General features: G+C 61.4%; 2 protein-coding genes, 1 long non-coding RNA gene and 1 other non-coding gene across 4 annotated transcripts; 3 read left to right on the forward strand and 1 right to left on the reverse strand.

Moving 5' to 3' along the window:
- The first annotated feature begins 256 nt into the window (after positions 1-256).
- Positions 257-3,947, forward strand: BSND (barttin CLCNK type accessory subunit beta). Its single transcript, XM_023932361.2, has 4 exons — positions 257-610; positions 1,613-1,692; positions 2,019-2,261; positions 2,938-3,947. Exons 1-4 carry the CDS (start codon positions 434-436, stop codon positions 3,221-3,223), a joined length of 786 nt encoding a protein of 261 aa, XP_023788129.2. The 5' UTR covers positions 257-433; the 3' UTR covers positions 3,224-3,947.
- On the reverse strand, positions 2,479-6,112 carry LOC147651749 (uncharacterized). Its single transcript, XR_015273692.1, has 2 exons — positions 5,918-6,112; positions 2,479-5,783 (listed from the first exon to the last, which is right to left on the reverse strand). It is a non-coding gene; the product is annotated as an uncharacterized LOC147651749 (long non-coding RNA).
- A 2-nt stretch (positions 6,113-6,114) lies between these two features.
- Positions 6,115-6,185, forward strand: TRNAG-CCC (transfer RNA glycine (anticodon CCC)). Its single transcript has one exon. It is a non-coding gene; the product is annotated as a tRNA-Gly (tRNA).
- Positions 6,186-7,625: 1,440 nt separating this feature from the next.
- Positions 7,626-13,900, forward strand: PCSK9 (proprotein convertase subtilisin/kexin type 9). The gene is made up of 12 exons (XM_086842544.1): positions 7,626-8,741; positions 8,818-9,003; positions 9,117-9,240; positions 9,430-9,563; positions 9,922-10,063; positions 10,139-10,332; positions 10,446-10,629; positions 10,905-11,075; positions 11,916-12,064; positions 12,144-12,288; positions 12,520-12,701; positions 12,908-13,900. Exons 1-12 carry the CDS (start codon positions 8,610-8,612, stop codon positions 13,061-13,063), a joined length of 1,899 nt encoding a protein of 632 aa, XP_086698670.1. The 5' UTR covers positions 7,626-8,609; the 3' UTR covers positions 13,064-13,900.
- The last annotated feature ends 886 nt before the right edge of the window (positions 13,901-14,786 follow it).

Below are 14,786 nucleotides of genomic sequence, written 5' to 3' on the forward strand. Positions count from 1 at the left end.
GTCCCCCTTGTCTGGTGCTGTGCCAGCTGATTTATGACTGAGTCCAGCCCCAGTGCCCAGGGCTGGGAAAATCCCAAGAGCACCAGCTGATCTCGGTGTCCCCATCCCCGCAGCCCTGCTCCCCTCTCCCTCCGTGTCCCTTCCCCAGGCTGTGGTCTGGCTGAGGGTGCCTGCAGGGAAGGTTACCCGGACACGTGCAGGGTGGCTCCACTGGAGTGTGAACGGCAGGGCAGTGTTTGCATTCATTACAAACCCATTAAAAACTGGCTGGCTCAGCCCTGGGCAGGACCAGCTCAACGTGCAGCTGATCCTCAGCTCCTGGCAGCCTCTGGGGAGAGAAACCACTCCTTGCCTTACGCTGTGCTCGGCAGGCAGTGCCGCAGGTGAACGGCCTTCCCAAAATCTCTTCTCCCACCTCTTCCACCCGGAGCCCATGGCGGAGGAGAAGAATTTCCGCTACGCTTTCATCATCCTGGGTTTCTTCCTGGTGATGGTGGGGATGTTCATCATGAGTGTGGAAAAGCCTCAGTACTACATCACCTTCTGTGTCCTGGGTGTCCTGCTCGTAGCCGTGGGCATCACGTGGAGCATGTGCCAGTGCTACCCAAAGGTAGGATCCTTCCCGCTGCTGAGCACGCTGCGGGGCTTGAGGGGAGGGAGAGAGCTTGAGCTCAGCTTTGGCTGCTCTGGATGTGCAGCCTCAGTTTTCCCAGGGGAAGCTGGCTGCAGCAATCTTGAGGGGGAATTGATTTGGGAGGTTTGTGCCCTGCTGATGCCTGTAGGGTGTGCCCTGTCTCCTTCACCCCCTGCACTCCCCCTGAGCCTGGGGCTTTGCTTTCGGGCAGCAAGGAATAATCCCAAGGAAGTAAACTTGTGTTCTCTCTCCTATTCAGCCCCTTCCTTGGGGTCTGGGGCTTGGCAGGCTCCCAGGACCTCCCAGAAGGGACTGTGGTGGCCATGGAGGCCGGAGGGTCCCGGCCCCCTGAGCCCAGCCCTCCCCTGCCGGTCTCCTTGGCAGAGGGCACTGCCGGAGCACAGCCACGCGTCCCTGCCCTGGGAAACTGGCCTGGCAGAAAAGGGACTTGTCCAAGGAGAGGGCGTCTGTAGGACTGATCTGAGCACTGCTGGATGGCCTGTCAACAACCTGGCTGCCCTCCAAAGCGTGGGGGAGCCACCTCAGGACCCAGGGCCAGCTGGGATCTCTGAAAGCAGCTGTGCTCTCGGGTTGGGATGAAGCAGAAACCAGCTACCCTCAAAGCTGAGCTCAGCCCCAGCTCGGAGGGAGATGTGGCTTTGCCACTGTGCTCGAGACTCAAGGATGGTGTGGTCCCTGACCACTGACCTCCTGTGTGGGCCTTGGGACTCCCTCTGGGCTTGGGCACATGTGTGACTCCATGGGGGGAAAGGCACTGAGAGCAGGGCTGTGCTGGATTCATTCATTCCTTACTGGTTTCCCTCAAAAAAGCCATTTCCGAGGAAAACATCTAAATATGGTGGGAAAAGACCCTAAACCCAGCTGAAGGGACACTCTGGCCCTTTTCCCAGTAGGAGGGCCGAGGGACCCTGTGATGCCCAGCACAGCCCCTGGGCTCTGCCTCTCTTTTCCCCCCAGATTACGTTCATCCCTGCGGACCTCGGGGTCGAGCGGTTCCTGGACTACAAACCCATGGTGCTGCCACAGAAGGACACCGGGTGGGTCCCACAACAGGGTAATGTGTGTGCCCTGAGGCTGGGGACTGCTAAACCTCCTGCAGCACAAAATGCCAAGCAGGGATCAGGCTGGGAGGGACAAGGGCTGCCTGAGCCCCCCCAGGGCTGAGCCTGCATGATGCCAGGGCATGCAGAGCATCCAGTGATGTTCCTGCAGGCATCCCCTCCCTCTGCTGCTGGGGTGGGCCTTGGTGGTCTCTAAAGCCACTCCCTCAGGTGATGGAGCCCTGTGTGCATGTGCCTGAGCATCTCCCAGCTCCACGGGGTGCAGGGCTGCTCATCACCCTTTGTTGTCCCTTTCCCTGCAGCTTGATTGCCCCCTGCCCCAACCAAGATGCCAGCAGCACCTACGAGAAGAGCCTGCCATCCTACGAGCAGATCCAGAGGCAGGTGGTCAGCTCGGCTCCACTCCCACCCACGGCACAGCCCAGACCCCGCAGCTGCTCCCAGTCAGCCGTGCAGGCCAAAGCTGAGATCCACCGGGAGCTGGGGGGTGCTGGAGACCCCCTCCAAGAGCTGGCACCTCGCCTGGAAACAGCAGCAGGCAGCTGGTATGTGATACCTGCGGGGTTGGGGTGGCACTGCTGGGGTGTGGGGTGAACATGGGGGGATCAGACACCCAATATTGAGGGTGGGGGACAATGCAGAGGGGTTTTGCTGCTCTCACAGCTCTGAGCCTCCACTGAAGGTCAGGTGGTGTCTCAACCCACGAGGAGTCTCTGAACCAAATTATTTCCCAGGAGGAAATGTAGATGGTTGCAATTTGCATTTTGATGTTTGCTTTTCTGCATTTTGCTTTTATGTCATTTTATCAATATAAACAGCACCACTCACAAGAATAACCCCAAATTCCTGGTCAGACTTTGCTAGAAATGAGATGCCTGGCACGTGACCCTCAAACCAGATGCCACATACGATGCCCAAGCATTGGTTTGGGAGGTTCCAGAGGGCTCTGCAGGTGATGGGGTGCAGTGCTTTCCCATCTCAGCTGTAGATTCAGGAAATGCAAGGACAGCCACTACTTCACCCCATGGGCAGCAGGAACCTGGTGGGCAGGTGTCCCCAAAACGGCAGGCACCGAGGGCTGGGACAGGGACATCCCAGGGTGCTCCAGCCACCCAGCAAGGGTTCTGCTGATGCTGGGATGCTGCTCGAGCAGCAGCCAGAGGCTCCAGGGGGAACTGCAGCTCCTGCCCAGCCGCGTTTGGTGTAACCCTGTCCCCGCAGCCCCACCCGGCCAGCCGCGGGCGATGCCCCGCTGGCATCCCTGCTGGAGGAGATGGACACCCCATCGCTGGAGGGCTCCGTGCCCGGCAGCCCCACGCCACAGAGCAGGACCCTGCCCTCCGCCTCCCGCTCCGGCCGCACCCCGAGCAGCGCCCCGGAGGGGGGACAGCACCCCCGATCCCACTGGAAAGGTCCTGGGGAGGAGGATGACCTCTTCTACGGGCTCCAGGAGGAGCCAGATGCTCTGCTGAACGCCAGTGATAACCTTTTTGAGCCTGAAAACTGATTTCCAGGAGAGAATGGCCACTTGGCATGGACTCACCTCATGGAGGGGACACACAGGTCACAGCCTGGAGGAAAGGGCTGTCCCTGAAAGTGCAGTGGCCCCAGGTTCCTGCCTGCCCCTGTGCCTTGCTGCACCCCTTGTGCACACCCAGCCACACGAGGCTGTCATTTCCCCCAAACCCAAAGGGGATACACCAAGAATTCAACAGAACATGGGACAAGGCCCCCTCGCCAAAGCCATCTGGGCGGGCACAGAGAAGCTGGGCTGGGCAGGATCTGGGCTAAATGCTCTGCTTGGGAAGGGGAAGGATCGGCTGTGCTGTTTGGAATAGGATCAGGTTTAGGTAGGTAAAACATGCTCAATACAAGTGGGTTTTACCAGGCAGGGGTATCCTCAAAGTCTTTTTCCCACTTACCCAAGCTCTGTTGAAATTAAATTTCGGCCCTGAGTCTTCTGCAGCAGGCAGCCTCCATATCTCCAGCTTGGGAGAGGGGTGATGGAGGTGACAGATCGTGCTGTCCCCTATCTCCTGCACAAGGACCAGCTTCCAGCACTCTTGGGGGCACAGGAAAGGGGACACAACTGAGCCAAAATCCTGGTGATGGCACTTGAGGTGGTGGCTTTGCACACTGTCTGCTGGGCCAGTGTCAACAGCTGCAGGTGGGTTTGCACGCTGGCACCCACCATCCCCAAACTTTCTGTCAATAATAATTGTTCCAAACCACGTGGATGTGCCTCAGCCTGGTTTGTCACCACAACAGTGACAACACAGGGTGCTCTCCACAGCCTGTCTCCAGCACACAGGGGAGCCACAACTTTTGGCTGCTGTGGGGATCTGTGAGGCTGAGCCTCCCCAGGGCAGCTGGGTTTGGATCAAAGCAGCAGCGGATCCAACAGCACGGGGATGCTGAGAGTCCCCTGCTCTGTTTTGGGGAAGCTGGGCTGGATCTGCCTGTGCCTGGCATGGTCCCAGGAGGCTCGGGAGCACATGTCTGCTGGCACAGGAGCACTTCAGCAAATTCCATGGAATCACAGAACTGAAGGGAGCTTTAAAATCCTGCACTTCCAATCTCAGAAGCGCAAAAGTGGGGGAGAGCTGTCCTGCAGCACCCAAGGGGAAGGGAGCACGAGAGCCCTGGAGGGATGTTCCCGTGTTCCCTGGTCACCCAGGCAGTGCTGGTACAGTGCAGGGTGTGCAAGAAAAGGCTGTAGCTGAGGTGTCACACCCCCTGACACTCCTGCTGCTGTTCCCTTCGCTCACCTCGGTGTCACCAAGGCAGCCAGGGAGAAGGGCAGGGAGCACCCACGCACTCGGGCTGTTTATGGCCAACAGGAGGGTGGGGAGTGCAGGCTCCAATGTTGGCTAAACATTGCCACAGGACTGCCAGACGCTCTCCAGGAGGAAGCATTACCAGATGGATTGCACGTTCTCAGCTCCTGCCTGTCCTTCCCAGGGTGGGGGAGCGAGGTGGCTCTGGGAATGCCGTTCGGATGGGGCCGTGTCTCACTGGCTTTCAGAGGGTGTCTGGGGTGGGATGTCACTCTGTGTCACTGCTCCTGTGCAGTGTGGGGATCTGCTAGCGACCCAGAAGCTTTTACCCATAGAACCACAGAATGTTTGGGCTGGGCATGGAGCTTAAAGATCATCTTGCTCTAAGCCCCCTGCCATGGGCAGGGACACCTCCCGCTAGAGCAGGTTGCTCCAAGACCCTTCAACCTGGCCTTGAATATTTCCAATGATGGGACATCCACAGCTTCCCTGGGAAAACTGTGCCAGGGCTCCACAGTCCAGCGTCCCTCCCTCCTCTCCTGTAGTCTCTGTGCTGGAAGGAGCAATAAGGTCTCTCTGGAGCCTTCTCCAGGCTGAACACTCAGAATTTCCCCACAGAAGAGGTTCCTACCTCATGGCTTGGCACTCACTTTCATTTTTGGAAAAGGAATCTGTTTTTCAGAAGCGTTTCTCCAGGCAGAAGCAGGGGAAGGGGCTGACACGGGGACCCTCTCCCCCACGGAAGCCTTCACACAGCTGGATGTGCATCCCCCAGCCCTGGCACAGCATCCTGGAGCCGAAGGACTCGGCTCCCGCGCCGGCCGAGGTTAAACATTGTGGGAATCGCGACATTCCTGCATGGAATTAAGGGCCGCCAGCAGCCCCGGCTCCGGCTCAGATTGTGCAGGGCGGGCACCGCCCACGCGTGTCACCGTGCCCGGACCCGCTGCTGGGGCTGATGGATGGGAAGGGGCTGGCAGTGCCACCCACGCGTGTCACCGTGCCCGGACCCGCTGCTGGGGCTGATGGATGGGAAGGGGCTGGCAGTGCCACCCACGCGTGTCACCGTGCCCGGATCTGCTGCTGGGGCTGATGGATGGGAAGGGGCTGGCAGTGCCACCCACGCGTGTCACCGTGCCCGGACCCGCTGCTGGGGCCGATGGATGGGGTCGGGCTGGCAGTGCCACCCACGCGTGTCACCGTGCCCGGACCTGCTGCTGGGGCCGATGGATGGGAAGGGGCTGGCAGTGCCACCCACGCGTGTCACCGTGCCCGGACCCGCGGCTGGGGCTGATGGATGGGGTCGGGCTGGCAGTGCCGGGACCCACGCGTGTCACCGTGCCCGGATCTGCTGCTGCAGCCAGGCCGGGCCGGGCTGGCAGTGCCGGGACCCACGCGTGTCACCGTGCCGGAGCCGCGGCTGCAGCCGATGGATGGGGTCGGGCTGGCAGTGCCACCCACGCGTGTCACCGTGCCCGGACCCGCTGCTGGGGCCGATGGATGGGAAGGGGCTGGCAGTGGCACCCACGCGTGTCACCGTGCCGGAGCCGCGGCTGCAGCCAGGCCGGGCCGGGCCGGGCCGGGCCGAGCCCTCAGGCCCGCAGGCCGCACCGCTCCCCGCGCACCAGTGGTGTAGTGGTATCATGCAAGATTCCCATTCTTGCGACCCGGGTTCGATTCCCGGCTGGTGCAGGACAGAACGTCTCTGAGCTGTGGAGCGTGTTAAGATGTTTCCACACCCAGATTTTTTTCCCAAAATCCGTGGAGAAGCTCATTTTTACCGACGGGATGCTCGACCCAGCCCTGTGCCCGCACCTCCCGGAGCCCCATCTCTCCCCACGGAGGGACGGCAGCAGGGATTTAGGAACCCTTCCCCCTTGTTGAGGTCTTCTCTGATGCCTCCTCTGCTCTCCCATTCCTCCCCCCTCAGCAGGAGCTCCCCCTTTACACAGACCCGCTGGAAGCTCCGCAGGGAGCCAGGACCGAAACAGAGCTCTTTTGTACAAGGTGCAAAATTTAGGTTATTTCTTAATAATTTCTCAATTAAAACAGAACAAAACAAAATAAAACAAAACCTTTCTTCAGATATCCATTCCTGGAGTGTGAGAGCTGGGCCTGATCCCTTTCCAGGCCCTGGGGTCAGATGTTCATGCCAAGACTTCCGTGGGTTCCTCAGCACGTGGAACTGCGGGGACCTCCACCACCCCCTCCCTCCTCTTTGGGATCCTTCTGTCCTTCCCTGGGACACAGATTGTCCCCTGGGCTAAAACGAAGGGGAAGAGTGCAGGGAGAGGGAGACTGTCCCCCTTGAGACGGGTCCCCCCGTGCTCAGCTGTCTCAGAAGCCTCCTGAGGCCCCAGTGGGGCGTTGTGGGACTTAGCGGCACTGAGGAAACTGAGCCAAAAATCAGGAGTGAGACTTGTCCCCATGATCAGTGTCCTGAATGCTGACCCCTTCCCGTGCCAGCTCTCTGCAGCAGAGTGGGTGACAAGCAGGCTCTGGTCTCCCTGCAATTACCAGAACCAGAGTCCAGGCACCCACTCGAGGTCTTATTAAAAAGATCAACATTTCCCATTCACATCCATATTAAACACACACATATATAAACCATATAAACCGTCCTCATCCTTATAAAGCAGCTATATAAACCATTAATGTCCCCATAAACCATACACATAATTATAAAACGTGTTCATCCATTTAAAACATATACGTGCATACAAACCATACACACAATTATAACGTGTAAAACATTCATGCACATCCACATGAAACGCACACATCTCTATAAAACACGTGCATCCGTACAGAAATATAATCTCTGGCTTACAAATAACCAGTCAAAACACAAACATGTTCCTATTTCCCTGAGAAGCCGGCAGCGAGGACGGGGTTTGCAGAGGTCACTGGGGATGTGGGGCAGTGTGGCATCCCGATGCTGCGGGAGGGCAGAGGTGGGAAGCGGCGTGGAGACCCGCGGGAAAGCGCCGATATCATCCCCTAAAAAGGGCATTTGCGATGTGTGCCGCCTCTGTAAAAAATGCCCAAACAGGATTAGAGGATTTCACGGGAATTTATTCGTGGAGTGAGGCAGTAGGAGGCACATTAAAGCTTTCAGCCCTTTCTGAAAACAGTCCTTGAGCGGCTGCGCTTTGCTCGCCAGAGCCCCCAGCGATCCGCCGGGATTCGGGGTGAGCGGTGGCCCCATTTGCCCTCTCCCTGCGGCCCCAGCACCCCGCGCCCCCTCCCTCGGCCCCGTTAATGCTTTAACCCGCCCGGCTGCACCGACGGGGCCGGCGGCCGTGGCGTGATCCCCGCCCCGCCGCGCTGAGCCCCGGCCACACGGGCAGAGCCGCGGCCGCCGCTGCGCTCCGGGACCTGCGCGGGTGCGGGCCGGGATCTGCGCGGGTGCGGACCGGGATCTGCGCGGGTGCGCTCCGGGATCTGCGCGGGTGCGCTCCGGGATCTGCTCGGGTGCGCTCCAGGATCTGCTCGGGTGCGGACCGGGATCTGCGCGGGTGCGGGCCGGGATCTGCTCGGGTGCGGGCCGGGATCTGCTCGGGTGCGCTCCGGGATCTGCGCGGGTGCGGGCCGGGATCTGCTCGGGTGAGCTCCGGGATCTGCGCGGGTGCGCTCCGGAACCTCAGAGCCGCGGGTGCGCTCCGGGATCTCCGCCGGTGCGCTCCGGGATCTCCGCCGGTGCGCTCCGGGATCTGCGCGGGTGCGCTCCGGGATCTGCTCGGGTGCGGGCCGGGATCTGCTCGGGTGCGGGCCGGGATCTGCTCGGGTGCGGGCCGGGATCTGCTCGGGTGCGGGCCGGGATCTCCGCCGGTGCGCTCCGGGATCTGCTCGGGTGCGCTCCGGGATCTGCTCGGGTGCGCTCCGGGATCTGCGCGGGTGCGCTCCGGGATCTGCGCTCCGCGGGTGCGCTCCGGCCTCCCGGCTCCGCTCCAGCTGCCCGGCCCCGCTCCTGCCCTTCCACTGCGCTGCTGCCCCTCGGCCCCGCGGGTGCTCTCCGGCCCCTCGGCGGTCTCGCAGGGGGTCCCCGCCGGTGCCGTCCCCTGCCCCGAGGGTCGCGGCGTCTCCCGGCGCTGCCCGTCGGGGCGCGGGTGCGGGATGTCCCCGCGGGCCCTGGCGCTGGCGCTGGCGCTGGCGGAGTTGCTTCTGGCCCTGGGGGCGGCCGAGGAGGGGGAAGCCGCCGTCGGGGTGGCCCCTCCGGGACCCGCTGCTTTTCATCGCGCCGCCAAGGTGAGGAGCGTGGGGCGGGGGACAGGCGCGCTCCGGTGTGTGTGTGTCCCCCGGAGCCAGCCCGGTGTCCCCGCAGGTGTCGTGGCGGCTGCCCGGGCGCTACGTGGTGATGCTGCGGGCGGGCAGCGAGGCCGAGCTGCGGGACACGGCCCGGCGGCTGCAGGCCCGGGCGGCTCGGCGGGGACACCGGGCCGAGCTGCTGCACGTTTTCCACCTCCTGCCAGCCTTCCTGGTGAGGATGAGCAGCGACGTCCTGGACACGGTACGTGGAGAGGAGGACAGGGTGGTGGCAGGGGACGGCAGCTGCGGTGGGCGCTGCTGGGAGCGGCAGCCCCAGCCTCGGGGGGAAACGGGAGCTTTGTGTCCTCCCCGCAGGCGCTGAAGCTGCCGCAAGTGAAGTACATCGAGGAGGATGCCTACGTGTTCGGCCAGAGCATTCCCTGGAACCTGGGCAGGATTGTGCCGCCGCAGCCCAGCTCAGGCGCCTACAGCCCTCCCAGTAAGCGCTGGAGAGTGTGAGAGGGGCGGCTCTGAGGAAGAGTCAGGTCCCCTCTCCTTAACGTGAGGGATGGGAATATTCTTCTGCCCCATGGTGCTGCGGGTCTGGAGCTGCAGTTTGGGGGCAACCCAGGTGGTCCGAGCTGACCGTGATGGTGGTTGCCTTTCTCCTCTGCTGCATCCTTGGCAGATAAAGGTGACCTGGTCGAGATTTACCTGCTGGACACCAGCGTGCAAAGCACCCACCGGGAGATCGAGGGCAGGGTGACTGTGACTGGCTTCGAGAGCATCCCCGATGAGGATGGCACCCACTCCCACAGGCAGGCGAGTCCCGAGGTGCCACATGCTGCGTCCTGGCCAGAGCACCCCCCTGCATCCACCAAATCCTGGCCAGGCTTGTGAGGCTTTCCAGGACAAGGGAGACACTTGGCTGGAGCAAGATGCTGGGCAGGATGGGAAACAGGAGCTGCGGTGCTGGGGGATATTGGGACACTCAAGGTGGTCTATTTGGAGATAGGGCTGAGTGGGGCAGGGTTTCTTTCTAGGAAACCGTTCTAGGGTAGCACGGGTGTGTGTCAGGTAAGAGGGAATCAGGGTGGGAAGGGGTGGGGACGATGTTGCGGGATTGCAAACCTGCTTTGATGCCGTGGGCTGAGGCATGAAACTGCGGTGCCTGTGCCAGGCCAGCAAGTGTGACAGCCACGGGACACACGTGGCCGGGGTGCTGAGCGGGCGCGACGCCGGCGTGGCCACGGCAGCCAACATCCGCAGCCTCCGGGTGCTGAACTGCCAGGGCAAGGGCACCGTCAGCGGGACCCTCCTGGGTGAGTGACCCCCTGCCCCGGAGAGGTGCGGGATCCCTCGCGGAGCTCCCTGCCATAGCGACTTGTCCCTCCCAGCCCTGGAGTTCGTCAGGAGGGCTCTGGAGGCTGAGCCGTCCCCGCCGCTGGTGCTGCTGCCGCTGGCGGGCGGCCACAGCCCCGCACTGAACGCGGGCTGCCGCCGGCTCGCACGGGCCGGAGCGCTGCTGGTGGCGGCCGCCGGCAACTACAAGGACGATGCCTGCCTCTACTCGCCTGCATCCGAGCCGGAGGTACGGGCTGTGGGGGACCCCTGAGGTGCCACCTCATCCCCTCCAGCTCCGGGTCGGCGGCGTGGGCTGGGGCTGAGCGCGCCATCCCTCCAGAGCTCCCCTGTCGCCGTCAGGTCATCACGGTCGGTGCCACCGACAGCGAGGACCAACCCGCCTCCATCGGCACCCTGGGCACCAACTTCGGCCGCTGCGTGGACCTGTTCGCCCCGGGGGACGACATCATCGGCGCCTCCAGCGACTGCCGCACGTGTTTCACAGCGCGGAGCGGAACCTCGCAGGCGGCCGCACACGTGGCAGGCGAGCTGCGCTTGGAGGGGCAGGGAGGGCTGGTCCCCCTCCTCCTGCTGCTGCTGCTGCTGGCACAGGGCTCCAGGCACGCCTGAGCCGGGGGCGTTTTTGCCTTGGGTTCGGTTTGTGTCGTCGGGGCCCGCACCGCGCTCCCGCACCCCGCCGGTGGCGATGGGCAGCGGAGGCGGCTCCTCCCGTGTCCCTGGAGCTGAGCTGCCCACGGGAGCGCTGTGCAGGTGGCCGTGTCCCCTCCGCTTCTCACTGCGGCCCCCCGGGCTCTGCAGGCATCGCTGCCGTGCTGCTGAGCGCCGAGCCCCGGCTGAGCCCGGCCGAGCTCCGGCAGCGCCTCCTGCGCTTCTCCGCCAAGGGCGCGATGGGCACGGAGCGGCTCCCGGAGGAGCAGCGCCCCCAGACACCCGACAGCGTGGCTGCCCTGCCCGCCCGCCTGGCCACAGGTGAGGAGCCCGCTGCACGGCCGGGCGCTCGCTGTGCCCGCAGGGAATGTCCCCTGAGCTGTGCCGGGCACGGCTCAGCCTGGATGGGCCGGGATGGCGCCTGGTCGGTGCCGCGAGCGCTGGGTGTCACTGCGGGGACAACGTGGGTGACAGTGTGGGTGTCACTCTGGGTGTCACTGCGGGGACAACGTGGGTGACAGTGTGGGTGTCACTCTGGGTGACAATGTGTGTGACAATGTAGGTGACAATGTAGGTGACAGTGTGGGTGTCACTGTGGGTGACAATGTGTGTGACAACGAGGGTGTCACTCTGGGTGACAATGTGGGTGTCACAGCGGGTGTCACTGCAGGTGACAATGTGGGTGACAGTGTGGGTGACAATGTGGGTGTCACTGCGGGGACAATGTGGGTATCACTCGGTGTCACTGTGGGTGTCACTGCGGGTGACAGTGTGAGTGTCACTGCGGGTGTCACTGCGGGGACAATGTGGGTGTCACTGCGGGTGTCACTGGGTGTCACTGGCTGTCCCCGCGGGTGTCACTGGCTGTCACTGGCTGTCACTGGCTGTCCCTGCGGGTGTCACTGGGTGTCACTGGATGTCACCGGGTGTCACTGGGTGTCACTGGCTGTCCCCGCGGGTGTCACTGGGTGTCACTGGCTGTCCCCGCGGGTGTCACTGGGTGTCACTGGGTGTCACTGGCTGTCACTGGCTGTCCCCGCGGGTGTCACTGGGTGTCACTGGGTGTCACTGGGTGTCACTGGCTGTCCCCGCGGGTGTCACTGGCTGTCACTGGCTGTCCCCGCGGCTGTCCCCGCCGCTGTGGCCCCGGCCCCGTTGCAGAGGAGCAGCTGCTCTGCCGCTCGGTGTGGTCGGCCCGCTCGGGGCCCGCCCGGCCCGGCCCGGCCGTGGCTCGCTGCTCCAGCGCCGAGGAGATGCTCAGCTGCTCCAGCTTCTCCCGCAGCGGCAGCCGGCTCGGGGAGCGCATGGAGGTGAGCAGAAGGGGGGTGCTGCCCCGAGGGCCCGCTGGCCTCGCAGGGCTGTCCCCATCCCGTGCCGCCCCATCCGCAGGACAAGGCCGGGCAGAAGCGGTGCGTGGCCCGAGGCCGGGGGGTTTATGCCATCGCCAGGTGCTGTACGTGGCCCAGGGCTAAATGCCACATCAACACCAGCTCCCGGGAGGCCGAGTGCTCCCCAGGACACCGCGTGCTGACAGGTAACACCCAACACACCTGCGAGCCTGGTGGACGTGCGTGTTTCTTCCAGAAAAACTCTGGGATTTGGGGTAAAATGCTGGGTGCGTTTGCTGGGGTGGCAGGGACGGGGTTCGTGCGCTGTGTGCATGGAGGGGGGAAGGTTCAGGGCTCTCGGCACATCCTTGGCACCCCTGCGTGCACTGGGATGCTGCTGTGGCTGCCCGTGCCAATATCCCCTCTCCCCCGGGCAGGCTGCAGTTTCCACTCGCCATCCGTGGGGCTGGGGGCCGCTGGCAGGCCCGTGCTGGGGCTGGGGAGGGGACCCAGCCGCTGTGCCAGCAGGACACAGGCGGTGGCACACGCCCTGTGCTGCCCCACTGCCAGCCTCGAGTGCCGGCTGAAGGAGCGCAGGGCCCCGGAAAACGAGGACAAGGTAGGGATGGGCCCTGCTCCCTGTGCCGTGCTGGTGTCTGTGTCTGTGTCTCTGCCTGCCCTCACTGCTGTCCCCACCTGCAATGGGACACCCCACCCAGCTGGGTGAGGCAGTCGCATCACCCTGAGGTGCTGTGGGGATGTCGGGGGTGGGCAGGCCCCCAGCCCTGTGCTGACCCATGGATGATGAGCTCTCCTCCCCGTTAGGTGACGGTGTCCTGTGACGATGGCTGGACGCTGACGGGCTGTAACGCCGTTCCCCTGAGCTCCATGGGAGCCTATGCCGTGGACAATTCCTGCCTGGCACCCGCTGGCCCTGGCAGGGCCATGGCCATGGCCATTTGCTGCCGGCGCCGGCAGTAGGGACAGGCTGAGCTGGAGGCTCCTGTGGCACAGCGGGGATGGAGGCTTGGCTGGAACGGTGTCACCCTGTCCCTTTCCAGGGCTTCCAGAACAATCCACGCTCTGACATGCAGCTGAGAACCTCCACGCTTGGGCTGCCGTGCTGGTGGGGGATGAATGTCCCTCTGCCTCACACGCAGTGGGGTCAGGATGCAGGACCAGCATCCAGAGCGGCCCTGCAAGAGCTCTCCAAGCATCCCCCATGCACCAGAGCCATCCCAGAGCCCTCTCCCTGCCCTGCACCGAGTTTTCCTATAAACACCCTGACAGAACAAGCCATGGTGTTGTCACCCAACACAAAATCCACCACCTCTTTAAAGAAAAAAGGATTGTGAGGCTCACTCCTTCCTTTCCTGGTTAGCTGCTCATTAGTTGTCAGCTAATGCTGCTTAGCACCTGAAAAATCTTAGTTTAGCCATTTCTGGGCAGTTTTATAATTGCCTACTCGTATTCCTAGGAGACTTCTTTACTTCTGAGTCAAGTGCAAGGGCTGTAGTTTAAACAGCCTGCTTGGTTAATTAGATTTTTTATCTGCATTGCTATAGTCAGCTACTGCTTCATTAGTGCTTTTTTTGTTAAGTCAAAGTTAATGATCTGCTGGTGTTACGTGTCAACAGTTTCAGGTCTTCCCAAGACACATAGAACTGTAGGAGGCTGCAATTCCTTAAAACAAAAATAGGATGAAGGAAAAGCTTTCATAGCACCTTAGTTTTTACATTTGTACCTTAAATATTTATTTAGAGTTTTATAAATGAACATTTTATAAATGTCTTTTTAAAATAAAACTTGCAGACCTGTGCTCTTGTGGTCCATGCTCTGGCTTCATAGACATCCCTCTGGGGAACTGGTCTGGAAGAGGGAAGGGGGATCCAGCAGGGATTCTGCTCACCCCAAGAGCAGCCCCAGCCCCCAGTGGGATCTGGGATCCCAGGTGCTCCTGGATGACAGCTGGCACTGTTGGAAGCTGGCACAGCCAGCACAGGGCCCTTGCCCACAGCTGGGTTGTGCTCTGTGGACTGTGTTATCCACACACACACAAGACCAAAAGTTTGTTTTAACAACAGAGGTGCAGGGCAAGAGCTTCCAGTTATGGAAACAAACATCACCCAGCTTTGGGAATGTGCCCTTGAACTTGCATTGTTCCTCCACTTGGGAAGGGCTGGAGCCCCAGGAAGGAGACAAAGCTTGGCTCAGAGAGATGCCAACAGCAGGGAAAGGCTGAGAGCACTGAGATGCACCAGAAGCCACCAAAGCTGGGTCTCACTTTCCTCTCAGCCTTTAGCAGCCTCCTGCTACTGCGATATATCATTTTTGTGGTGTTATCTGAGGACAGAAGAAAAAAAAGATGCAGTTTGATACCACAAGCTCCATGTTAACCTGTCAGACTTGGCTGGGTTGGGTGTTTTTCCTAATATAAAAGCCCCCTGCAGTTCTGTTACTCTGGCTTTAATTGGCAAGGGAAGACAAATCCAGCACAAAACATCACTTTGAAAGGTTGAAACTAATTCCAACTTGTTAAATAAAGCTGGCAAAAGCCCAACCCTAATCTAAACATGTAATTATATAACATGGACATAATTACAGCCCATAATTTGATCAGCTGGAACCTGAATTTTGCACAAAGAGGCAGAAAAGAAAAAAGGATGTCAGCCTGAGAGCTCCTGGACAGCTCTGACTGACTGAG

This window comes from Cyanistes caeruleus, chromosome 9, assembly GCF_971803275.1.
Source record: "Cyanistes caeruleus chromosome 9, bCyaCae1.hap1.1, whole genome shotgun sequence".
NCBI lineage: Eukaryota > Metazoa > Chordata > Aves > Passeriformes > Paridae > Cyanistes > Cyanistes caeruleus.